General features: G+C 42.0%; 2 protein-coding genes across 2 annotated transcripts; both read left to right on the forward strand.

The window, feature by feature from the left end:
* Positions 1 to 13,173: 13,173 nt before the first annotated feature.
* On the forward strand, positions 13,174 to 15,213 carry LOC121528035 (microfibril-associated glycoprotein 4-like). The gene is made up of 5 exons (XM_041815141.1): positions 13,174 to 13,431; positions 13,606 to 13,644; positions 14,237 to 14,333; positions 14,463 to 14,630; positions 14,779 to 15,213. Exons 1-5 carry the CDS (start codon positions 13,174 to 13,176, stop codon positions 15,033 to 15,035), a joined length of 819 nt encoding a protein of 272 aa, XP_041671075.1. The 3' UTR covers positions 15,036 to 15,213.
* A 6,866-nt stretch (positions 15,214 to 22,079) lies between these two features.
* Positions 22,080 to 24,116, forward strand: LOC121528036 (microfibril-associated glycoprotein 4-like). The gene is made up of 5 exons (XM_041815142.1): positions 22,080 to 22,337; positions 22,512 to 22,550; positions 23,143 to 23,239; positions 23,369 to 23,536; positions 23,685 to 24,116. Exons 1-5 carry the CDS (start codon positions 22,080 to 22,082, stop codon positions 23,936 to 23,938), a joined length of 816 nt encoding a protein of 271 aa, XP_041671076.1. The 3' UTR covers positions 23,939 to 24,116.
* The last annotated feature ends 3,015 nt before the right edge of the window (positions 24,117 to 27,131 follow it).

Genomic DNA, 27,131 nt, shown 5'->3' on the forward strand with positions numbered 1-27,131 from the left:
GGACCCTGATAAACCCAGAGAATGGACCCTGATAAACCCAGAGAATGGACCCTGATAAACCCAGAAAATGGACCCTGATAAACCCAGAGAATGGACCCTGATAAACCCAGAAAATGGACCCTGATAAACCAGAGAATGGACCCTGATAAACCCAGCGAATGGCCCCTGATAAACCCAGAGAATGGACCCTGATAAACCCAGAGAATGGCCCCTGATAAACCCAGAGAATGGCCCCTGATAAACCCAGAGAATGGACCCTGATAAACCCAGAGAAGTTCAGACTTGACTGATGATACAGCAGAGTATTTTTTTATTCACTAAAATAAGCCCTTGCAATAAATATTTCAAAAAAAGTCCTTCATGGAAATCTCCACTTTATAGCAAAGATAACTGACTAAATGGTCTGTTGGTTTGAAAAAGTAAGATTCATATCTGCAAACTTTGCCTGATCTTTGAAAACTTAAATTTTGACTAAACAGTTGAAAACCATGCCAGCATAACTCGAGCGCTGCAGACGAACAGTAGTTGGATGCATACATTTCTAAAGTTGTTCAGGTAGAAATACAAGTATTACAGTTTGACTAAATTGCCCTAATTTCTGGATAAACTTTGCATGGACAAATTTTAAATTTCCTTGAGGGTGATGAAGAGTAAAACAGAGGCTGCAGCAAAGTTGTTCTGATGCCTTTGGGTAATTTAGCAACTCCAGGCAAAAGTGGGAAACTTCTGTTACCTTCAGGGTCGTTAGGGTACATTTTGAAGCATTTATATCTTAATATTGTTCATTTAATCTGGAGGAAAGTCTGAGGGAAAGAGGGAAGAATTTCAATTAGTTGGCAAATGATGGAGATGCATCTTAGTCAGATGTTTAAGAGGCTTTTTATGCATCAATCTACCAACATGTAATGCACCAGGCTGCTGGAGAATTTCCTCCATCCCTGTCCACTCCGCTAGTTCACCAAAGCTGTCAGTGATCTGCATTTTTATTGGTTTACAAACAGATTCATGTACGTTACCATGCCTCCTTGGACCATTCATCCACCCAGTGGTTCATTCTATTCTCCTTTACTGGTTCAGTGAATGTCTTGGATGATATTTAAGGCTTCCAGCTCCCCAGAAAAAAATAATAATTTCAGCACTCCTTGGGAGATCCTGTAAGGGCTCCTGACCAGTTGAAATGTACAATTCCTCAGGCAATTTCTGGGTCGATCCGGGGTCTCCTTCCAGATGGACATACCCTGAAAACTTCAAAAAAAGACGCCCACTTTGATCAGATGCTAAACCAGCTCACCTGCACCTCAAGATCAAAAAAACGGAGCTCTAGTCTGAGATTCCTTCACATGTTCAAGCTTCTTACCCGTCTCTTTGGGGCCGAGCTGAACAAAACCCAGAGACCAAACCTCTATGAGCCCTTTGAATCTGCAGTCTTACTCTTGAGGAGTTCAAGAGTTCATGAACTTTGAGATCTGTACTGTAAACACACATCAGTCATATTGGCTGACAATAATTCAGCAACTTTTACAGAGATTTGGAGAAGCCACAGGTCAGATAACACTCAGATGTGAAGGATATCTCTTTACCATCCAGCTAGTAACTAAAAAAGCAGAAACACGGCCGATGTTAGCTTTCTAGTAGCAGGATGAGACAAGATTGTTTCTGTCTTTTACAATGGCACCATGACAGACTGCAACAAAAACCTTGTCTCTGGCTGACAAAATTGTTCTGGCAGGTTTGATGATGGGTGTGGCTAAACTCGTGCATAATTCTTCACATGTTGTTAACATGTCATGATCTCAATAAAGCGCCGTAAAACCTCTTCTTACAGGAAAAAAGCTGTCATCCATGAAAACATTTTAAAGCAGCAAGTGTAACTTACATAGCTCTGTAGGCTGTGTGGCTACATAGCTAGAACAGCTAACGTAGCGAGAGCTAAACTCACAAAGAAAGCATGTAAGATGTGCATCCATGTGATCTATGCAGCTAAGTTAGCTTTGGCTACATTTGCAGAAGCTCACATTAATAATGCTTACTAGGTGGCTAGCATAGAAAAAGTTAACCTCAAAAAGCATTAGTATGTATCTACATTTATATGTAGCTAAAATGGCTTTAGCTATGTTTGCTAAATCTCACATTGCTTTAGCTAATTTAGCCACAGACATCATAGCTAGGTAGCTAATGTAGTTGAAGCTAATTTCACAAAGCAGCTTTAGAAGGTTAAAAGACACATTTGCTATGTACCTTTATTAGCTTTAGCTACATTTGCCAAATCTCACATTGCTAAAGCTTACTTAGCTACAGATATTTGAGGTAGGTAGCTAACATAGCAAAAGCTAAGCTCACAAAGCCACTAGTTTGTATCTACATTATCTATGTAGCTAAGTTGGCTTTAATATTTAATGTTGATATCTGAGTCCAGTGTTTGAAAAGAGCAGTGACAATGACTCCAGTCAAAATCTAAATTCATGTCGTCTGATCCAGGATGAAGAGCCAACTGTTGCCTTTCATTGTACCAGATTTCCTCTAATGGGGATCATTTTAGGTTTATTTTTCTCCGCTGACAGCTGATGCAGACATTTGTCCTGCATTCAGACACTCCTGACATAAAATTGTGTTTATTTAAAGTCCTGACTTGTGCAGCTTCATCCCCCTGCACACAGGGAAACGGTATACAACCATTTTAGGCTACACAGAGACTTTTGGAGAATCTGCAGCCAGCGCATCCTGTCCTTCAGCAGCCACTGTGTGTGAATAACTACAAGGTGATGTTCTTCATATTTAAAGACACCCGTTGTGTTCTGTACCGTGGAATCACATCATTACCTCAGCTGCACAATGCCGAGCGGCTGACAGAGTGTCCTGTATGCGGGGCGACGTTTCTGTTGTGCAGACATGAATCTTTTTTCCTCTCCTTCCTCTCTGCTGCATCCTGCCATCAGCCCTCCTGGCAGAAAACATCCTCGGCTCTGTCAATTAGGAGGAAGATTTAGTCGGGCGCGCAAGAAGAAGGATTTAAACAGACACACCAGGACGTACGTGCAGGATGTGAGCTGTCGTCTGGTTTTAAACTCATCCCCACCACGTTTGGCTGTCACCGCTCCCGGCGCCGGGTTGGAGAGCCGGCTGGACGGCTGACTCGACTAAATGGTTACACGGCCGCCTGGATCGCAGAGACTGACACGCTGTTGGAGGGAGTATCTGATTGGTGAAAGGAGCCTGGATGGTTTTATTGAGTTTTCTGACATGTTAGTGACGGAGCTGACAGACGTCTTCAGCTGGACTTCTAAATGACAGAAGGATGCCCGAATGGACGGATGTAAAAGAGCAAACATTCCAAGGGAAACAAGCAATCTTGCCAGGAGCGTTTTCCACTTTCTCCCTCAACGATTACTCCCAAACTTTTTCTAAGCCTGTGGCCAAACTCGGCTGAAATATCCGTGGATTATCAGCTCTCTGCACTACTTAGCTTTCCGAGCAGTTAGCCGTTTATGTGACACATTCCTCCGCCCTGCTGCTGAGCTGTGCCGTCTGGATGAAACACCTCATTACTCACTTCACCTCCAGCAGCTGGAAGAAATAAAAGCCAATATGAATGTGTGAGTCCAGTTGTGGCGGGCAGTTATGGCCCATTATACGGTTACAGGCTGAGCCGCCGTCTCACGGGGGGGACGGGTCAGCGTCTGTAAATCAAACCGCCGGACAGCGTGAAGCCGTGGGGTTATTTTAGCGCTGCAGAGATGAGCACATGAAATACAGAGCGGGGGCCACTCTCAAGGCACAGTGGCATGAAATGGAGGTCAGACATCACTATAAATATGCAGATTCACTTAAAGGGCTGCAAAAATCTGCCATCACTTACTGCTCTGCACTTACAGCAGGCGAGGGCCGACAGATTAAAGCTGCTAATGGCTTTAAGGACAAGCTGTAGCATGTGCTCTATCAGCACCTTACATGTTTTATCATTTAATTTAGGGCCAGAAATCCCATCAGTCAGAGTCAAAGAGAAAGCACTGAAGGTGAGACAACACTTCAGGGGCTTCAATCAGGGCTAAAATGACTCATTCCAATCCTGGAACCTCTAACGAAGAGTCAAGAAGAGGTCGATTTGTGTCATTTTTTTTAGAAAAGTAGGTTAATGCAATGACTGAAACCTCGATGAGGTAAGTGTACACTGTAAAACCCAAATAGTTAACCTAAGAATCATTCTAGACTCACACTGGAAGTCATGTTTGCAAAAAAGTTCAATCCAACATCTGAATGCAGCTTTTATTAAACGAAGCCAGGCTCCGCAACAGGGGTGTCAAACTCAAGGCCCAGGGACCATATCAGGCCCCCCAAAGCTTCCTGTCCAGCCCCAGAAAGGTCATTCAACTCAGAAAAGGAGGAAAAGAAGATCCTGTGGTTTGAAGAGCATCCTTTGGCTTTAAATGTCTGCAGCTGCTAAATCCACCCTACAACAATTAATATTGAAATAGTTTAGAATGACTCAACAATCGATCTGTTTTTACAGAAATGTAATTTTCAGTCACACTTATATTTATATTTTTTTAAAAAGAGGTAAGGTTGGTAAAAGTGTTACAAAAATAATGGATGATAAATGGCAAAATGGGTTGTAGAGTGGCACAAAGGGACAAAAATTGGTGAAAAGTGGTGAAAACAGGAAAAAAGGGATAAACGTATCAAAAATGGGTTAAAAGTGTCAAAAATTGTGCAAAAAAGTGATAAAAAGGTTTAAAAAGTGTCAAAATAGAAGAAAAGTGGAACAAAGAGGATCAAGCATGCTGGAAAAGTGGTTTAAAAGGGGCTAAGAATGGAAAAAAATGGGTTAAAGAGGCAAAAAGTATCACAATTGAGTTAAAAATGTCAAAAATAGTGCAAAAATGTCATGAAAAGGTTTAAAAAGTGTCAAAAATAGAAGCAAAGTGGAACCAAGAGGAAAAAACATGGTGGAAAAGTGGTTTAATCTGGGTTAAGAATGGAAAAAAATGGGTTACAGAGATGGCTATGCAGATAATGGAGCTGTGTAGTTAACATGGCTACGTAGATAACAGAACTAACATAGCTATGTAGCTGGCATAGTTATGTTAGTTGTGTAAGCTACGCAGATAATGGAGCTATGTAGTTAACATGGCTACATAGATAACAGAACTAACATAGCTATGTAGCTAGCATAGTTATGTTAGTTGTGTAAGCTACGCAGATAATGGAGCTATGTAGTTAACATGGCTACGTAGATAACGGAACTAACATAGCTATGTAGCTAGCATAGTTATGTTAGTTGTGTAAGCTATGCAGAAATTGGAGCTTTAAAGTTGACCTGGCTATGCAGATAATGGAGCTACGTAGCTAACATAGCTATGTAGCTATCACAAGCTAAAAAATCTAAACAAATTTGGTGTAAAGCCTGCCTAAAGTGTACGTTTTGGTCTATTTGGAGCCTTCTTCAGCACATGAACACGTTATAAATCACTTAAACCAGAAGAGTCCCAGCCCAAACCTAGCTTCAGTCAGTTTTACTCACCGGGACATCAACGGTAGAGGGAGATCCTTCTCCTTACACCACAGCCACCATGGAAGTCTGCAAAAGTACGGACAGTGTGACATTTTTATGATGCACAGATGAAAATAGTTTGAAATAGTTTAGTTTGCAGACATGTGGATCTTACCGTCCTGCAGACACTGAATGGACCATCTTGATTCTTTACCAGGCTCTGTATTGACCAAAAACCTCTGAGGTTCCTTATCCTGCAGCAGAGATGACAAATTAGAACTATTGTGGGTTTTTATTCAGTGATAAGCTTCTCATGGTTCCTCTAACTCTCCACAAACAGCATGTATATAGAAATATATCTGGAACATAGAAGTGATGACTGCCTTAATCGAACTCACAAGAGGCTGCCATTTGTCTCCTGATTGGAGGAGATGTATCAGACAGCTTCTTATTAAATCTCCTGTCAGCACTAATCTTTTCTTCTTTTCACTAAAACAAAACCCTTCCATTCATCTCGGACGCTTCCATCGGCTCTGGTGAAGATAAATACTGCAGAGACAGCTGTGCAGGCATCACCGTTTGTCAAAAGCACCGTGTTCAGCACAAAAAAATAGGCTTCTTAATATGTTCTGCACGGCGTTTTTCAAGCCGCTTTTGTTCCCCTGGCAGCGTTGCACAGTAACAGTATGAGGCACGGTTACATCAGCGTGTGGAGAATGGTGTCTTCCGAGGATTTGCTCACTTGGAGGTGGTTTCCTTGGATTGGAAGGTGTAATCTGCCTGAAGAAAGGGACTTAGGGGAAGATCCAGGTGGCGCGGGACTCATGTGGGGCAGGTTTGGCAGCTACAAATAGAGCTGGACTCATTTTTGTGGATGCTTTTGTTTCAAGAATGGAACAGAAACTGGAAGAATTTCTAAGAGGAGTAAATACCTTCAGTCATTGCATATATTCTCATCTTTTTGCTCTTAAAGAACTTCAGATAAAAACCGTAACATCTCAGATCCTGTAAAGTCAGAAGCGGTTTTAAAATCTCTGATTACTGCAGGATTTAGGGCCTAAACGCCAGACACGGTGCAAGGGCTGACTTAGAATGCAAGCAATTATCATTTGTCCTCGATCTGAAAGAACTGCATTCATGGAGGCTTTAACAAGGTCTAAAAGTCATTAAATCTGGCATGCACACCAGGCCAGGTGAGAAGTTTGAATATTTGGTGGATTTTTGAAGGACTAAAATGGTTCAATAGAGCATCCTTGAAAGTTTCAAGGGTTAGGGTGAAAGGGCTCACTATGGAGGCTCATTTCAACTACAGATATGACATTTGTGGCACTGGTGTCTTTATAAGCTCTTCAAAAAATCCTAAACCCATACCCTAACTACAACAGGACATCTGCCATTGTCAGTAGGTTAGCTAAAGTTGTGTTTTACATTTCCAGGAGTCCTCAGATGCCAAGATGTGCAGAAACTACTGCTAAACCATCTCTAACAAGTTCCAGGCTTCAAATGCTCACAAATACAATATCACAGAAGAGAAATGCACCGTAAAAAATCCACGATAAAATCAGAGAAAAAAAAAAAAAAATCAGTTTGGGGTAAGGGTGAGGTTAAGAAATGTTTTAGGATACCAAGAGTTCAAGGTCAAAAAACCAACCCGACCACAAAACATGGAATAAAGACAAGGAAACACGTTGGATACAGGAAATAAGCTCGTCCTCCAGGGAGACATTCTAGCACAGCCAGGGTAGCTTCTGTTGTTGTTAGATACAGAAGCTATGGTGGTTAATGGAGCTATGTAGCAAACGTAGTTATGTAGCTAACATAGCCATGTTAGCTGTACAAGCTTTGCAGATAACGGAGCTATGCTTTTAATGTAGCTTTGAAGATAACATAGCTAAGTAGACAACATAGCTATGTTAGCTGCACAAGCTACGCAGATAATGGAGCTATGTAATTAACATGGCTACGCTTAATTCTATTTTTTAATTTAACCTGGAGAAAACCTCATTGAGATTAAAAATACCTTTTAATAGTTATGTAGCTATCATAGTTATGTTAGTCAGGAAGCTACACAGATAATGGAGCTATGTAGCTAACATAGCTATGTAGCTATCATAGTTCTGTTAGTCAGGAAGCTACACAGATAATGGAGCTGTGTAGGTAATGTTGCTACGTAGATAATGGAACTTACATAGCTATGTAGCTAAGATAGCTATGTTAGCTACATAAGCTACACAGATAATGGACTATGTAGCTAACATAGCTATGTAGCTATCATAGTTCTGTTAGTCAGGAAGCTACACAGATAATGGAGCTGCGTCGGTAATGTTGCTACGTAGATAATGGAACTAACATAGCTATGTAGCTAACATAGTTATGTTAGTTTAGTAAGCTATGCAGATATGGGCCTTTTAGGTTATCCTGGCTATGTGAATAACAGAGCTATGTAGCTTACATAGCTATGTAGCTAACAAAGCTATGTAGCTATCATAGTTATGTTATGAGGTCGCTTATTTTACATTACAGAATTTTATCCAATTGTTACCACATTGTAGAAATCTGACATTAAAGAGGGTTTTTGGTATTTTTCTTTCATCAGAAAATCCAATCAAAACGAGGATAAAACATCAGAGGAGGAGAATACTTTTCATATTTCATGTACATTTTCATCTTAAAGCTGTAAACAAGAAATTAAAAAGTAAAGTAACACGAGCACTGGGAAAAGATGTTGAATAGATGTTTGTCTTCTTTCTGAACATCATAAACCTGCAAAAATATCACTAAATGAAGCTCTACTTTTCTTCCACCTTAAAAGACCTCGCTTTTTCTTATCTGCTGTTTTTTTTAATCCACCAACAATCGCCATGATGCTGTGAACCCCTGCAAACACCCAGACTCATCTCACCCTTATCATGCAGCTTTGTTTCACATCTTTAGCACCACCTCAGAGCTGTTGTTGTACATAGAAAACAAACTCTGACTCATCCCTCTCTCCTCTTTGTGTTCCTCTCTAATGTGTGCGACCTGCTAATCACGCTCCTTCTTTCTGAGAGCTTCTGCGCGTTCATCCACCCATCTTTCACACCAACAAAGCTCCTTAAAAACACATCAGTGCACCCGACCTCTGCCTTTGACAAGTGTCTCCCTTTATCACTCCTCTCCCCTCAAAAACCTCCCGCTCTCCTGCTGACTGAACGCTCACACACTGACAGGTGGTCGGTTGCCTCGCAACACAGTGGAGCTCCTCTTTATACCAGTGAGTGGATGGGAACAGCTTCACCTCTGTAACATAAGGGACGAGGAACGTTAACTACACAGTGGAGCTCCTCTTTATACCAGTGAGTGGATGGGAACAGCTTCACCTCTGTAACATAAGGGACGAGGAACGTTAACTGTTCAACCATCTATTAAAAGAGAAACAAAAGCAACAGTGTTGGTAAAAATTAAATTCAAGGAACTTAAAGGCATTTTCTCCACCATGGGACATATCCTCTAGAGCAGGGACCCCCAAAATAAAGGTGCCAGAGACTGGGGACCCCCCACTGTACCTGAAGGTGGTTGAACACAGCCATGCACATTCTGATGATGACATTATGTTTGAAGCAGATCAGATCATTTGGATCCATTCTTTTAATTTATCACTGGATATATTACACACATTTGAATCCTGTCTAAAATCCTGGTGAATCAACAAAACATTTATCTCAAATCTTCTGTCCTGTGTCCATCCATGTATAGTACCAACGTGCCAGATATACATGCCCTACTTTGCCAAAACTATTCACTCACCCATCCAAATAATGTAAATCAGGTGTTCCAATCACTTCCATGTCCTCAGGTGTATAAAATCATCACCTAGGCATGCAGACTGTTTCTACAAACATTAGTGAAAGAATGGCTCGCTCTCAGGAGCTCAGTGAATTCCAGCGTGGTACTGTGATAGGATGCCACCTGTGCAACAAGTCCAGTGGGGAAATTTCCTGGCTCCTAAATATTCCACAGTCAACTGTCAGTGGTATTAGAACAAAGTGGAAGCCACTGGGAACGACAGCGACTCAGCCACCAAGTGGAAGGACACGTAAAATGACAGAGCGGGGTCAGTGGACACTGAGGTGCACAGTGCGCAGAGGTCGCCAGCTTTCTGCAGAGTCAATAGCTACAGACCTCCAAACTTCATGTGGCCTTCAGATTAGCTCAAGAACAGTGGTAGAGAGCTTCATGGAATGGGTTTCCATGGTAACAGCTGCATCCAAGCCATTCATCACCAAGTGCAATGCAAAGCGTCAGATGCAGTGGTGTAAAGCACGCCACCACTGGACTCTAGAGCAGTGGAGACGCCTTCTCTGGAGTGACCAATCACACTTCTCCATCTGGCAATCTGATGGACCAGTCTGGGTTTGATGGTTGCCAAGAGAACGGTACTTGTCTGATGGCATTGTGCCAGGTGTAAAGTTTGGTGGAGGGGGGATCATGGTGTGGGCTTGTTCTTCAGGAACTGGGCTTGGCCCCTTAGTTCCAGTCAAAGGAACTCTGAATGCTTCAGCATACCAAGAGATTCTGGACAATTCCATGCTCACAACTTAGTGGGAACAGTTTGGGGATGGCCCCTTCCTGTTCCAACATGACTGTGCACCAGTGCACAAAGCAAGGTCCATAAAGCCATGGATGAGAGAGTTTGATGTGGATCAACTTGACTGGCCTGCACAGAGTCCTGACCTCAACCCCATAGAACACCTTTGGGATGAATTAGAGCAGAGACTGAGAGCCAGGCCTTCTGGTCCAACATCAGTGTGTGACCTCACAAATGCGCTTGTGGAAGAATGGTCAAAAATTCCCATAAACACACTCCTAAACCTTGTGGAAAGTCTTCCTAAAAGAGTTGAAGCTGTTATAGCTGCAAAAGGTGGACCGACGTCATTTTAAACCCTATGGATTAAAAATGGGATGTCACTTAAGTTCATATGAGAGTCAAGGTAGGTGAGTCAGTACTTTTGGATATATATATATATGCCACAGGAACGCCACGTTTGGACCACAAGTTGATGCTGACAGAGAAGTCTTAAACTGTGTCTACGTGAGTCAGTACAGTTTTTAATCCAAAGGTGCAGAGACTAAAGGACGAATGTCAGCAGGTTGATGTGGGTGTGCCACAGCTGCTGTTCAGCTATTGGTTAGATGTTTTTATGATTTTATTATTATTCACTCAGTAATGTTTAAATGACTGCTTCCTCTCCATCAGCTCATTTCAACACAGACTCCACCATGAAGGTAAGTAGAGCTGACTGTTAGTGGCTGTTTTAGGATGATAGTACTGTAATCTAAAACAGAAATGTCTGAATAATTCTCTTCTTTGTTATATTCATGTAGAACCAAACATGTAGAGCTGCTGTCAGTGTGTTTGTTGGATGTTCAGACTCTGTTGGTCCACGTGTTTCTGGGTTCATTAAATCAGTGGTTCCCAACTGGTCAGGTATCAGGACCCACCACCTCCTTCTAAAGAGAAAGCATGACCCAAATTTATGGCATGAATGTTGGTGAATCAGTGTGCTACTACTGCATGGATCAGCCTTGAGCTCTGATCATCAACTGGCAGCCCAGGGGCCAAATCAGGCCCCCCAAAGCTTCCTGTCCGGCCCCCAAAAGATCATTAAGGTCAGAAAAGGAGGAGAAGATGATGTTGTGGTTTTAAGAGTATTCATTGGCTTTAAATTTCTGCAGCTGTTAAATTCATCCCACTAAAAATTAATACTGAAATAGTTTTACTCAACATTTATTCGGTTCTACTGAAATTTACAGTCATAGTTAGTAGATATTTAAAAAATAGGGTTAAGGTTGGCAGATATGCTGCAAAAATGACCAGATAAAGTGTTGAAAAGAGGTTAAATGTGACAAAATTTGGATAAAGAGGGAAAAAGGGGCAAAAATTATCATAAAATGGTTAAAAATTACAAAAATAGTTCAAAATGGGTTAAAAATGGACAAAAAAATAGGCATAAGGGGATAAAACATGCAGGAAAAGTATCAAAATGGGTTAATAGTGGTAAAAATACAGCAAAAATAGCCTGGCAAGTTAGTGAGAAGTAGTTCAAGAGTGGCACACAAGGGAGGCAGGAAAGTTACAAAAGGGGATTAAAGAATAGCAAAATTGGATGAAAAATGGCAAAAATTGGTTAAAAGTTGCAACTACTGTTGAAAATAATAATAATAATAAAAACAGGTTAAAAAGTGGCAAAATGGATAAGAGTGGCACGAATGGGATAAAACATGCGGGAAAAGTGGTTGGAGGGGTTAAAGAATGGCAAAAATTGGGTTAAAGAGACCAGAAAAGGTTAAAATGAGTAAATGCTGGTGCTTAATCACAACTGTGGAGGGCCCGTACTCTGGGATCTTCAGGGATCCAGACAGTTCTGTTGTCAGGCCTGCTGCATCATAGATAACAAGGACTGATCTCACTGTAAAACGTCCTGTGTTTTGAAAGACGATGCAAATATTTTAACCAGACCAGAATATTTATTCAATTTTTGTGTATTTGAAAGTCCGGCCCCCAGAGTTTCTGTGCAGACTAAATCTGGCCCTTGTGCAGATGTACTTGATGACCCCTGCATTACACCATGAAGACAAAAGAACCCTCCAGAAACGTTCATGTTTGGACCCTAAATAGAAAAACTTATTGAACAAAGAGATGGGACAAAACAAACGTTAGAAAATAAAGCTGGTTTACCCACGTTAACGATGTGCTTTTCTAACAAAACAGAGATAAAAAGGTAGAAATGTTGAGAAAAATACTGAATTTTACTTGTAATCAGAAGAAAACCTGAGAAAATGCATGTATGAAGTGACTGTTTGTCCACTAAGGGCTTCTGTAGTAGAGTTTTTGTCACGTTTTTTTCCCCCTGGCACACATTCACGACCCACTAGAAAGAGCTTCACGACCCACTTTTGGGTCCCGACCCACCAGTTCAGAACCACTGCTTTAAATAGATCTGCAAACAAACACAAACCTTTAAAGACTCAGATTTTAAACAGATTCTGGAACATCTGACTACATTCATGCAGGGTGTGAACCAGAGGAGGAACATTTTCAGAAAAAAATGATAAATGATGAATAATCTTGCAACTTGAATCTATTGCCAGTGAGCCTTCAAGCCTATTCTCACCTTCCAGTTTGCAGTGTGTATTTGTGAGGACAACGGTCGACCTCTGCCCAACCATATAAACATATAATAATGATAATGAAGGGGCTAACCATAAAACAGTTTTGTAACACCTCATTAATAATTTTGATACCTGATGGTATGAAAAGTCAGCTCCTCCCTGGCAAACCCAGCAGAAGAGAGAGAGACAAACAGTACTGCCCAGAGAACAGTGGTTTTCAAACTTCTTTACACCCAATGCACACCATATTTAAATCGATAGAAAATAGACTTTTTAAATAATGTTACAGTCGGAGGGCCTATGAGGGGAGAAAGGGGAGAGCTTTCTGGGGCCCAGCCAACTGGGGGATCATGGGGCATCTTGGAGATGGCAAAATTGGGCAAAAAGTGGCAAAACAAAGTCAGAAATGGGTGAAAATTGTTAAAAAGTGACCAAACAGGGGGGTTGAAATTAGCAGAAACTTGTTGAGAGTGTCAAAATAGTGGCAAAAATGAGTCATGTATTCATGGCTCTGTCCTTCCTCACATCTAAAGATGATGGCAGTCAGTCACCTCTGCAGACTTTCAGAGCTTCTCTCATGGCCTGGTGCCTGCTCATCTCTGGTTGAATCCAAATCAAAATGTGAGTCTTTATTCCAGCTGGTTCCAGTCCTCGTCTGTCTCCTGGCTCCTCAGCTGATCAGCGCTCAGCTCGTCCTGCCCGTCGACTGTGATGACATCCATAACAACGACCACAGCAGACCCAGCGGAGTGTACACCATCTACCCCATCGGATCCACGTCTGCTGTCCAGGTAGGCCTCAGCCTCTCTGGGCTGCAGGTTAGACAGAAATGATGAGAGCCAGTTCCAGAGCTCAGTCTTCTTCTGATAGATCTGATATTGATCAGGGATGTGGACTGATGTAAATATTTCAGACCCCAGCAGTACTGCTCAGTGTGTTGATCCTAACTGTGCTTGTGTTTCCAGGTGTACTGTGACATGGACTCACTGGGAGGAGGATGGACGGTGAGTGTCAGCTCAATCCTTCACACTTTAATCCAAGCTCTAATGAGCATTATGAAGCATCTATCAAGGATTAAAACGTTCTTTACATTCAAATGTTCAATATCATCACAGTCAGAGCACATCAGGGTCATATTTGATCATAAACCAGCCTGGAATCCTGCACAAACCCATCAACATGTGAGGAAATACCTGGCTGGAGATGACCTGTGTTACTGGAGGACACCACTAGAGGGCACACCAGAGAGCTCAGGCCGTATACAACTAGCTGATGTGTGGGATGTAAACTCCAGACATGGCAACGCTGAAGGAGGTTACTGTCAGGGTGATTCAGAGCTCAGAGCCAGGATAATCATGGCTGTGTGGCCGTTTCCTTCTATGTCTTGTGTCACTTTTATTTGGGACTCCATCAGCTGTGTCCATAGACGTGCTGGTTACAGCAGCTGTTTCACTCTGACACTGTAATGAAAGGCTGAACAGAGAGAGACTGATGAAGACTCTGCCAGAGACACTGATCAGCTAAAAACACCTGGAGGTTCCTCCTGGAAACCATCATTGGTTGTTTGAGCTAACTAACCTCCATCCTGTCCTCCAGGTGTTCCAGAGGAGGATGGATGGCTCGGTGAACTTCTACAGACCCTGGGATCAGTATAAGATGGGCATTGGGAGCGCTGCTGGAGAGTACTGGCTCGGTAAGACAGAAAAACCAGGAAGTCCAGAGATGATTGATGACGCTGACATATCAAACTAGGACGTTTAGAATCTGACCTAATGAAGGGGAACTCATCCTCTCCTTCATGTTTCTGTGTTTGATTTCTCAGGTCTTGAAAATATTTTCCACCTGACTCTGAGAAGGAAGTACGAGCTGCTGGTGGACATGGAGGACTTTGATGGAAACTCGGCGTCTGCTCGTTACACCTCCTTCTCCATCGACTCTGAGACAGACGGATACACCCTGCATGTTTCTGGATTCATGGATGGAGGCGCCGGTGAGTCAGAAGTTCTCTTTGGTTTCAGGACGACCTGTGAGGATGTCTGTTCTTGGTTTTATAGTAATGAATGAGAGGATGTGTTTACTGTTGGTGTCTTCATGTCTGCAGTAATGTCTAAAATCTTGATGTTCTGGTGTTTCTCTAGGAGACTCTCTGACCTATCACAGTGGAATGAAGTTCTCCACCTTTGACAAAGACCAGGACTCACAGCCTGACAGCAGCTGTGCCATAACATTCTTGGGGGCGTTCTGGTACAACGACTGTCATTACGCCAATCCAAACGGGGTTTATCGCTGGGGGGCTGATGGCACTCTCAGAGCTGTAGGAGTGGAGTGGCACCATTGGAAAGGCCGGGACTACTCTCTGAAGAGCATCAGCATGAAGATCCGTCCTGTTCAGTAGACCACCAGGACCAATCAGCTGATCATCAACATGATCTCTTTAGATGGTAAACACCAGCCTCTCTGATCATGTAGAAGGAGCTCCACAAGGAGACCAGAAGGTTTTCTAAATCCAGTCTGGTTGAGCTCTGAACACCTGTTGGTTCTTACCTGATGAGAATAAATGAGCAGAAACTGTCCATCTCTCTCCTGTCCTGATTCTTTAAGAGCACAAAACTCAGAATGAACCCAGAATCAGCCTCACTGAAATTGATAGAGCTGGTTGTAGGGGGGTTAGGGTTTTATTTGAAATCTTCTACATCTGACAGGTAAATCTCAGACTTTTACACTACCTTGGGAGTGTGAGAATAACTGGGATCCTCCCAGGACTGCTATGTATCATGTAAATGAGAACAAGACAGGACATCACAGTAGGTGACACATTATCAAAAACATGTAAAACACATTTAAACATGTAGAGGGGCGGACCCTAACCATGTGAGATTTGATGCAAATCAAAAGTTTCATTTAAGAGTTACAGCGAATTCCTGTAAAACAGCGAGATAATGTGGAGGCATTATGTTGTGCATATAACTACACTACATTACCAAAAGTATTCACTCACCCATCCAAATAATGTAAATCAGGTGTTCCAATCACTTCCATGTCCACAGGTGTATAAAATCATCACCTAGGCATGCAGACTGTTTCTACAAACATTAGTGAAAGAATGGCTCGCTCTCAGGAGCTCAGTGAATTCCAGCGTGGTACTGTGATAGGATGCCACCTGTGCCACAAGTCCAGTGGGGAAATTTCCTGGCTCCTAAATATTCCACAGTCAACTGTCAGTGGTATTAGAACAAGTGGAAGCCTTTGGAGCGGGGTCAGCGGATGCTGAGGTAAAGCGTGGGATGCAGTGGTGTAAAGCACACCGCCACTGGACTCTGGAGCAGATGCCTTCTCAGGAGTGACCAATCTGATGGACCAGTCTGGGTTTGGTGGTTGCCAGGAGAACGGTACTTGTCTGACTGCATTGTGCCAAGTGTAAAGTTTGGTGGAGGGGGGATTATGGTGTGGGCTTGTTCTTCAGGAGCTGGGCTTGGCCCCTTAGTTCCAGTCAAGGGAACTCTGAATGCTTCAGCATACCAAGAGATTTTGGACAATTCCATGCTCCCAACTTTGTGGGAACAGTTTGGGGATGGCCCCTTCCTGTTCCAACATGACTGTGCACCAGTGCACAAAGCAAGGTCCATAAAGACATGGAGGAGAGAGTTTGGTGTGGATCAACTTGACTGGCCTGCACAGAGTCCTGACCTCAACCCCATAGAACACCTTTGGGATGAATTAGAGCAGAGACTGAGAGCCAGCCTCTTGAAGGACTCCTAATGAGCCAAACTCACTGCAGGTGTAATCCTCTCCTCAGTGCCATGGGTGATGGTGCAGCCCCGGGAGAAAGCATGTCAAGTTAACCAAAACTAATAGCGGTAACCAAAAGCTGGAAACCAGAAGTCCCACAAAATAAAATCATTAAATAAATAGAAACCCAACAGAATAGCTGCTAAGAAGCCATTATTGAGGCCTACGAACATCCACAAAGGCCTCAGATTTGCCAGGGAGCACAAACACTGGACTGTTGATGACTGGAAGAAGGTACTCTGGACAGACCAGTCCAAGTTTGAACTCTTGGGTCAGCATGGTCGTGTTTATGTTGGCAGAAAAGCTGGAGAAGGTTTTGATGCCAGATGCATGTCACCCACAGTGAAACATGGTGTAGAGTCCATTATGGTGTGGGGTTCCATTTGTGGATACGGCGTGGGCAAATGAGTGAAAATGGACGGTATCATGAACAAGAACGTCTACCACAACATCTTAGTGCATCATGGAATCCTTCTGGACTGAATCTGATTGGTCGTGGGTTCATATACCAACAAGACAATGACCCCAAGCAGACTTCAAAGCTGTGCAGAGACTATCTGAGCAAGAAAAAGGAATCTGGAGTACTGGACCTGATGGACTGGCCAAGTCTAAGTCCAGATTTGAATCCTGTTGAACACATTTGGGATTTAGTAGATTATAAGACACAAAAGTTTCATCTAAAGCAAGTCTGTGGGAACAGCTAGAAACTATTTGGAACTCAATAACAAGAGAGAGTGTGGAAAAGTCCATAAAAAAAAATTTGGCAGCAAGAATGAAGCTGTTATCAAGGCCACAGGAGGCCGTACAAAATATGATGTGTGAAAAAGTTGTTTCAGTTTGTTATTTGCCAAATAAATAACAATAACATTTTTGGTTTTAAACACGTTTTTGAAAGACTTCTAAAATATTTATGTTTTCTTGATTCTGTGGCAGGAGGTCTGATAAATTTGTTAAGCGCTGTATAAATACGTCAATGGCACTCAATGAGTTAAAGTGTTCTCATTAGGGGAGACCTGGAACAGTCGATGATTCGATTCGAAGGAGTCTGATTTGACTATGAACCTCATAGTCGAATGTTGTGTAAGATAAGATAAGATATTCCTTTATTAGTCCCACAAGGGGAAATTCCAGTTTACAGCAGCAACAGGTTTTCTTAGACAAAGCAGGCCAGAAACACAATGGAAAAAGAGGACAAATAAAAGTATTTTTCATTAGTACTAATAAATACAAAAATACAAAAATATGGAATATAAAAAAATGTCAACTTACAAATTATAAATAGTACTTACAAACGGTTATGTACAGGCTGGATATTACAAACTGGGTGTGGTGGAGATATTTATATGTACACCGATATACACATATATATACACAAACGTGTTCAGATTATACATATAAATTAGTTATTATACTGATTATTTTGAGCAGTTTCTGTTGTGGAGTCTAACAGCTGCAGGAAGGAAAAACCTGCGATACTTCTCCTTCACACACTTGGGGTGGATCATCCTGTCACTAATGGAGCTCCTTAGTGCAGTGAGTGTGTGTTGGAGGGGGTGGGAGTCTTTGTCCATGATGGAGGACAGCTTGGCTGTCATCCTCCTCTCCCCCCACCTCCTCCACAGGTTCCAGAGGGCATCCCAGGACAGAGCTGGCCTTCTTTACCAGTTTGTCCAGCCTCTTCCTGTCAGCTGCTGTGATGCTGCTCCGCCAGCAGACCACGCCGTAGAAGATGGCCGAGGCCACAACAGAGTCATAGAAGGTCTTCAGGAGTGCCCCCTCTCAGCCTCCTGAGCAGATAGAGTCTGCTCTGACCTTTTTTGTAAAGGGCAGTGGTGTTATCAGTCCAGTCCAGTTTATGGTTCAGATGAACACCCAGGTACTTGTAAGATGTCCCCATCTCAATGTCCCTTCCCTGGATGTTCACTGGGGATGGGGGGGAGTGGGGGCGCCGACGAAATGTAACCAAGATCGTACCATTCTGACTACATGGGGCTGCTGAGCCTGAATGTCCGTTAGCCAGCATTTGTCGGTCGTTGGCTGGTAAAAAGGCGGATAAAAATATAACCGGTCAAAATGTCTGGCAGAAAACGCAAATGACCACTGAAGTAAATACTGAATACTTACATATTATATTTTGTGTGACCTAGAAGATATGTTGTGAAAATACGTTAATATAAACTAGAAATTGACTACGACTGCAACAACAAATTGATAAAAATCGATCACTAGAAAAGTCGGCAACAAATTTATGTGTCGATTTGTTGTGTCGCGCGATTATGGAGTCACTTGGCGTGACTCAGAGCTGTTTACGTCGCACGCAGATGGCTGATAAACTTTACTTTGGCTTGGTTCAGTGCTTCTCTGATTATAATCTGGAGATTAGCAGAAAAATGAAGTAGATACATTCATCCTCAACTGTGTCTCATGACGGAGATGAGACGCTAGTGATCTAAAAATAGCTTGTTGTCGTAAAAACTCCGGCGGAACTTAATTTTCGTTTCTGTTACGATACGAGACTGGATCAAAACAATAGCGCTGGACTGTCAGGCTTTTATCTTATCCATGATATTTGCCTCACTTTGTGGTCTAAATGTTCGCTAAAACAGGAGAGAGGAGGAAAAGCTTAAGCTGCAGTCACATTGCTGTTGGGTGTGTGTGCCTGTGTGTGTGTGACAGAGAGAGTTTGTGTGACCGTTCGTGAGTGCTGGTCATTCTGACAACAAGCATGAACGAACTAACGTTAGCTTGTTGAATACGTGAGTGATATATGTTTATAAGTTATCGATAACTTTAAGAGGCTGAGGCTGACCTGTGGCTTCTCTGGGATAAAATAATTGCAAGAGGACGTAATCAAAGCAGAATCCCACTATCAGAGTCTGTCATTTAAATCTTATCCTCAGGCTGTTGTCATTTGTATGATCTTAAAGTGTTTAAGTATGTCTGTAAGGAGGGAGGCAAAACAATAACACAGAAAATATAATTTTAATTTTTAAAACTAATTTTTCTTTTTTGTGTTTATTCCGTGGAATGTTCAAGTTATTTAATTGAACAGAACTCAAAAAAAAATTTTTCTTTCAGTTTTTAGAATAAAGACATTTAAACTCTAACATTATTTTGACAGCTTTGGAATATTGATGTTAAATTTTCAGATAAGGGACCCCACCCCCCGAGAAGCATCTGATCCATCGATTAATCGGGGGAAATGACCCTCCGATTCATCGATTAATCGAGAAAATAGATCATCAATGATTGAAATCATCGTTTGTTGCAGCCCTAAAGTTGCCTAATCTTACTACATCTACTGTCCTGGGGTTGTTTACCTCCTCAGAAGGCCAGCACATGGCTAATTATGTATGCACGATGACGTCAAAGCAAATCTATCTCTCTGAGCATGTGCAGTACTGCTGGAGACTATGCAGGGAAAGTTTGACCAGAGCTTTCTCAGAAAGCAGAATTTTAATCTAAGTGAGGTTTTCCTGGTTAACCAAAGGCTGAATATCATCAGCGGTATGGAGGGATTTTATGTCACTACTGCGAGTAATGGAGAGGCTGAAACAAAGGGAACTGTTCCCAGCTGAGCGTCGTAAACACCGATGCAGCAGCAGAGAGAGAGAGAGAGAGAGAGAGAGAGAGAGAGGCCTACGCCCAGCAGAGTTGTAGTGGACTTCGATAAACTACCTATGACCAATCCTCAGATAAAGTTGGATTGTAATCAACACAGAATCACATCATGCAGAACAGCATGGACTGCTTGGAGCTAATAATGAAGGCTCTGTCTCTCTTCAGAGAGGTTTCAGTTCTATCATAATGAGGACTGATATTAGCAACTGACGGTAAGACTCATTTTTCATTTGAAATGTAGAGTTCTAACACAGTGTCCAGTTAACAGAGCACTTTTGTTATGTGTTTAGATGCTTCGTTGTTGTCGGTGGAGGATGGTATTTGGCTGTTGTAAGCTGCAAAGTTATAGCAGTGGCCAATGTGCTAACAGGCTAACGGTGCTAATGTGAAGCTAACTGTTGTTGTTTATGAGTTTAGCATGGGCGTATATTGTGTAACTGACTGCGTGTGTAAGGAAAAGCACGCAGCTTTCATTTTGACAATTTAAACCACTTACACAAAAAAAAATAAGAGAGAGATTTATGTGTTTTGCTGCTGTTAATGTAGCAAAATAATGTTAAAGCAAATGTCCGGTAGTTGTTCTTAATGGCCAGAATTCTTGAGGACTGTCGGTCATTTTGACTGAGGATTAAAAAAAAGTCGAGCGGAAATGCTGTTGGACTATTAGTTAACTAAATAAAAAATCTGACGAATCAGATTTGACTATGAAAATCCTTAGTCGAAGAAACCTTTAGTTCTCATCATTTATCTCTGGTTATATTACATACATTTTAATCATGTCTAAAATCCTGGTGAATCAGCAAAACATTTATCTCAAATCCTTCTGTCCCATGTCCATCCATGTATAGCACCAACTTGCTATATATATATATATATATATATATATATGCCACAGGAACGCCATGTTTAGACCACAAGTTGATGCTGACAGAGAAGTCTTAAACTGTGTCTACGTGAGTCAAAACAGTTTTTAATCCAAAGGTGCAGAGACTAAAGGACGAATGTCAGCAGGTTGATGTGGGTGTGCCACAGCTGCTGTTCAGTTATTGGTTAGATGTTTTATGATTTTATTATTATTCACTCAGTAATGTTTAAATGACTGCTTCCTCTCCATCAGTTCATTTCAACACAGACTCCACCATGAAGGTAAGTAGAGCTGACTGTTAGTGGCTGTTTTAAGATGATAGTACTGTAATCTAAAACAGAAATGTCTGAATAATCCTCTTCTTTGTTATATTCATGTAGAACCAAACATGTAGAGCTGCTGTCAGTGTGTTTGTTGGATGTTCAGACTCTGTTGGTCCACGTGTTTCTGGGTTCATTAAATCAAAAGAACCCTCCAGAAACGTTCATGTTTGGACCCTAAATAGAAAAGCCTATTGAACAAAGAGATGGGACAAAAACAAACATGTTAGAAAATAAAGCTGGTTTACCCACGTTAACGATGTGCTTTTCTAACAAAACAGAGATAAAAAGGTAGAAATGTTGAGAAAAATACAGAATTTTACTTGTAATCAGAAAAAAAACCTTAGAAACTGCATGTATGAAGTGACTGTTTGTCCACTAAGGGCTTCTGTAGTAGAGTTTTTGTCACATTTTTTCCCCTGGCACACATTTGCAACCCACTTTTGGGTCCTGACCCACCAGTTGAGAACCACTGCTTTAAATAGATCTGCAAACCAACACAAACATTTAAAGATTCAAGCTTTAAACAGACTTTAAACTCACCTATGAGTTTGCAGTGTGTAGTCTGTGAGGACAACAGCCAACCTCTGCCCAGTCATATAACCATATAATAATAATAACTGGGTTAACCAAAAAACAGTTTTATAACACCTTGTTAATAATCTTAGTATCTGATGGTATGAAAAGTCAGCTCCTCCCCGGCAAACCCAGCAGAAGAGAGAGAGACAAACAGTACTGCCCAGAGAAAATCAGAACCAGGAAGGGGGAAAATCCACCCCATCACCCCCACAATTCACACCCTGCATTCATGTATTCATGGCTCTGTCCTTCCTCACATCTAAAGATGATGGCAGTCAGTCACCTCTGCAGACTTTCAGAGCTTCTCTCATGGCCTGGTGCCTGCTCATCTCTGGTTGAATCCAAATCAAAATGTGAGTCTTTATTCCAGCTGGTTCCAGTCCTCGTCTGTCTCCTGGCTCCTCAGCTGATCAGCGCTCAGCTCGTCCTGCCCGTCGACTGTGATGACATCCATAACAACGACCACAGCAGACCCAGCGGAGTGTACACCATCTACCCCATCGGATCCACGTCTGCTGTCCAGGTAGGCCTCAGCCTCTCTGGGCTGCAGGTTAGACAGAAATGATGAGAGCCAGTTCCAGAGCTCAGTCTTCTTCTGATAGATCTGATATTGATCAGGGATGTGGACTGATGTAAATATTTCAGACCCCAGCAGTACTGATCAGTGTGTTGATCCTAACTGTGCTTGTGTTTCCAGGTGTACTGTGACATGGACTCACTGGGAGGAGGATGGACGGTGAGTGTCAGCTCAATCCTTCACACTTTAATCCAAGCTCTAATGAGCATTATGAAGCATCTATCAAGGATTAAAACGTTCTTTACATTCAAATGTTCAATATCATCACAGTCAGAGCACATCAGGGTCATATTTGATCATAAACCAGCCTGGAATCCTGCACAAACCCATCAACATGTGAGGAAATACCTGGCTGGAGATGACCTGTGTTACTGGAGGACACCACTAGAGGGCACACCAGAGAGCTCAGGCCGTATACAACTAGCTGATGTGTGGGATGTAAACTCCAGACATGGCAACGCTGAAGGAGGTTACTGTCAGGGTGATTCAGAGCTCAGAGCCAGGATAATCATGGCTGTGTGGCCGTTTCCTTCTATGTCTTGTGTCACTTTTATTTGGGACTCCATCAGCTGTGTCCATAGACGTGCTGGTTACAGCAGCTGTTTCACTCTGACACTGTAATGAAAGGCTGAACAGAGAGAGACTGATGAAGACTCTGCCAGAGACACTGATCAGCTAAAAACACCTGGAGGTTCCTCCTGGAAACCATCATTGGTTGTTTGAGCTAACTAACCTCCATCCTGTCCTCCAGGTGTTCCAGAGGAGGATGGATGGCTCGGTGAACTTCTACAGACCCTGGGATCAGTATAAGATGGGCTTTGGGAGCGCTGCTGGAGAGTACTGGCTCGGTAAGACAGAAAAACCAGGAAGTCCAGAGATGATTGATGACGCTGACATATCAAACTAGGACGTTTAGAATCTGACCTAATGAAGGGGAACTCATCCTCTCCTTCATGTTTCTGTGTTTGATTTCTCAGGTCTTGAAAATATTTTCCACCTGACTCTGAGAAGGAAGTACGAGCTGCTGGTGGACATGGAGGACTTTGATGGAAACTCGGCGTCTGCTCGTTACACCTCCTTCTCCATCGACTCTGAGACAGACGGATACACCCTGCATGTTTCTGGATTCATGGATGGAGGCGCCGGTGAGTCAGAAGTTCTCTTTGGTTTCAGGACGACCTGTGAGGATGTCTGTTCTTGGTTTTATAGTAATGAATGAGAAGATGTGTTTACTGTTGGTGTCTTCATGTCTGCAGTAATGTCTAAAATCCTGATGTTCTGGTGTTTCTCTAGGAGACTCTCTGACCTATCACAGTGGAATGAAGTTCTCCACCTTTGACAAAGACCAGGACAAGGTGCGTTACAACTGTGCCAAATTATACTTGGGGGCGTTCTGGTATGAGGGCTGTTATCACACCAATCCAAATGGGATTTATCGCCGGGGGGCCAATGACACTCTTATTGGTGTAGGAGTGGTTTGGTCCCAGTGGAAAGGCTGGAACTACTCTCTGAAGAGCATCAGCATGAAGATCCGTCCTGTTCAGTAGACCACCAGGACCAATCAGCTGATCATCAACATGATCTCTTTAGATGGTAAACACCAGCCTCTCTGATCATGTAGAAGGAGCTCCACAAGGAGACCAGAAGGTTTTCTAAATCCAGTCTGGTTGAGCTCTGAACACCTGTTGGTTCTTACCTGATGAGAATAAATGAGCAGAAACTGTCCATCTCTCTCCTGTCCTGATTCTTTAAGAGCAAAAAACTCAGAAAAAACCCATTCTGAGTGTCCATGGTGAATCGAGTTGTCAAAAAGGTTGAATTTTTTCCTGAGCTCTGAAAGTTCTGTGACCGAATGACGTATCAGATTCATCTATTAATACATACGCGGATTTTAAGTGTAAAATTTCACTAGAAAAGATAAACTTGTCCTCTGGATTTCTGCTTAAAGGAGAAATAAATTTGGCACGAACTCTTTTTAAATGTTGAAACCCAGACTCTAGAGGGCCGGAAATGGAGAAATAGTATATTATTACATACACAAGCTTGTCTAAAGCCTAAAGACCTGACTGTTGACCCCTGACCTGACCCAAGACTGTATAACTGATCATGTGCAGACAAGGCCGCCCGAAAAATGGAGGCCAGCAAAATCATAGTGCATTGTAAAGTTAAGCTGCGGTATATGCTGATTAAGTAAGACTGCTTTAGACGGTCTATGGCTGACTAAACACCACATGCCCCCCTGTGGTGGGTGCCACAGCCCTGTTGACCTCAACCCCCCCCCGTCCTCCCAGCTGGAGCTCCCACTTCTTCCTGTGAAGTCTGACATTTGTCTGGATGCTGGAGAACATGGCGTTTACCCTGGGAGCCGTCAGCCTGTGACGTAAACTGACTTCATGAGCACCGACAGCTCCGGGGGCTTATCATGACACGGCGCCGGTCACCACGGAGACGCCTACGACCTTGAGAAGTAATTTGGAGGATCAATATTTGCCAGGAGAAGAAGGTGGAAGGAGAGAAAGGAGACGGCATATCTGGCAAACAATTAAAGAGGAGGGTGACGTCACCTTCCTTCCATATGTCTTTACAAATCCACCATCAGCAGGCCAGCCGCAGAACGAGGACCATTACTATTAGTCTCCTTAGACACACTTTAAGTCCCTGGTGTTTCACTGAAGTCCAGCACCGCTCCACCTCCTCATAAAACTCTCACCTGGATCTGCATGTTCTCAGCTGTTGTTTCTGTTTTTATGCATTCACATTATACTTCCGTCCATATTAATGTGCTTGTGTTCCTGCTGTTGTGTGACCTTTTGAGTGTATGCTAATAAATTCCATCTGTGTGCTTTTGAACATGTGTGTTTGTTTTGCTGAGATAGTGGGTTTCATGCATATATTTGGTTTTATTAGAGAATAAATCATTTTTATTTGTTTTGGTTTGACTTTTGCTGGTGTAATGATAGAAAATTTACATGCAGAGTAAATATTATCAGACTGGAGCTGGACGTCATGTAGAAGGATGCATTTTATTATTTATGACTTATGAACATGAATTAACCCTACGATTATCACCCTAATGAAAAGTGCTAAATTAACATGCTTGATTAGTGAAATTACATTAATCTTGTGCTGTTTTGTCCTCGTCTATAGAAAGTTGTTTTCTTTATGATTAAGCTGATGCCTTTACCTTTAAAAGGCTCTTTTTCTTTCAAAATGATTTTAAAAGTAGCAGAAATGGGTTGGAAGTTCCAAAAATGAGATAAAAGTGACATATGAGATGAAAATTGATATAAACGGGAAAAAAAGGGCATATCAAATTATGAAATGTGGCTTAACAAGTGGTAAAAGGGAGTAACAGTGGCAATAATGTGTAAACAGAGCCAAAAATAGGCAGAGAGTTGCAAGATTTGGTTTAGAAGTAGCAAAAACAGTAGTGGTAAGGGTTTAAAATGGACAAAAATGGGTTTTAAGTTGCAAAAATGTGTTAAAATTGATCAAATTGGTGGAAAAAAAGTGATGATATTGGTTTCAAATTTGGCAAAATTAGTGTAAAGTGGCAACAGAGTAAATTAAAAAATGTTTTTAGTTGTTTTATGAGTATGAATTTGTTAAAAACAGAATTAAAATACGTTAAAACAGCTAAAATGGGTTATGAATGGCAAAAAAACAGTTGAAAAGGTGGTGAAATTAGATTTTAAAAGTGGCAGAAATAAGTGGCCAAGAATTGGACAAAACTGGCAAAAATAATCAAAAAATTTCAAAAAATCTATTAAAGTTGCAGAAACAAGCATATTAAGTAGTAAAAAGGGATTAAAAAGTGGCTGAAATGGCGTTAAAGTGCCAAAAATAGGTGGAAATTTGGTGAAATGGGATGAAAAATTGATGTAAACCGGCAAAAAAAAAGAGGGGGGGTTAGCCAAGGCAGAAATGGGAAGAAATGGCTTAAACTGGCAAAAATGGGCAAAACAAATTGTAAAATGTGGTGTAAAAGTGTTAAAGAGGGGTTAATAGTGGTTAATGGGCGGAGGGTGTCAAGATTTGGTTTAGAAGTGGCAAAAACAGGCAGAAAAAAAGTGGTGGAAAGGGTTTAGAAATTGAGAAAAATGGGTTTTAAGTGGTAAAAATGTGTTAAAATTTGGCAAAAATGGTGTCAAGTGGCAACAGTGTAATTTGAAAAATATTCTTAGTTGTTTTATGAGTCATCTTGAGACCCCATCTCAGTGTCTCACGACCCCCCACTGGGGTCCTGACCCCAATGTTGATAAACCACTGCACTACGGGTCATTAAAGGATCATTTCAGAGAGATTTGTGCCAGAAAACAGTAAATTTACTGTCAAGCTTCTGCCTGTCTGTTGGAAAGACTGGACTGTGTTTCTACTGAGTGGGCGTGGCTTCAGCTCATTTTACAGACGCCCACACCATCCTGGAGCAGATGTTACTGCCTCATTTTCATGATTTTGAAGCTTACTTTTAAAAATAAAGAGATGTTTTTAATGACTGAGGTTTGGCCTGGAGGTTCATAAAACAGTGGCCGGTCATACAGCAAAACTAAAAGCAGATTAATTATCATTTTACACGGTCTTTAACTTCCTTCTGTCTTTCTTCTTTGACAGGGAATTGTTGGTTAACAGTTTACTTTCTTCGAGCCGTCCCATACCTCATCTATATCCTGCAGATGTTAGCATTAGCGCTTTGCTAACTCATATTACATCACTTTGAGTTATAAACTCCAGCTAAGAGGA

The sequence above is a fragment of the Cheilinus undulatus genome, linkage group 20, assembly GCF_018320785.1.
Source record: "Cheilinus undulatus linkage group 20, ASM1832078v1, whole genome shotgun sequence".
Classification (NCBI taxonomy): Eukaryota; Metazoa; Chordata; class Actinopteri; order Labriformes; family Labridae; genus Cheilinus; species Cheilinus undulatus.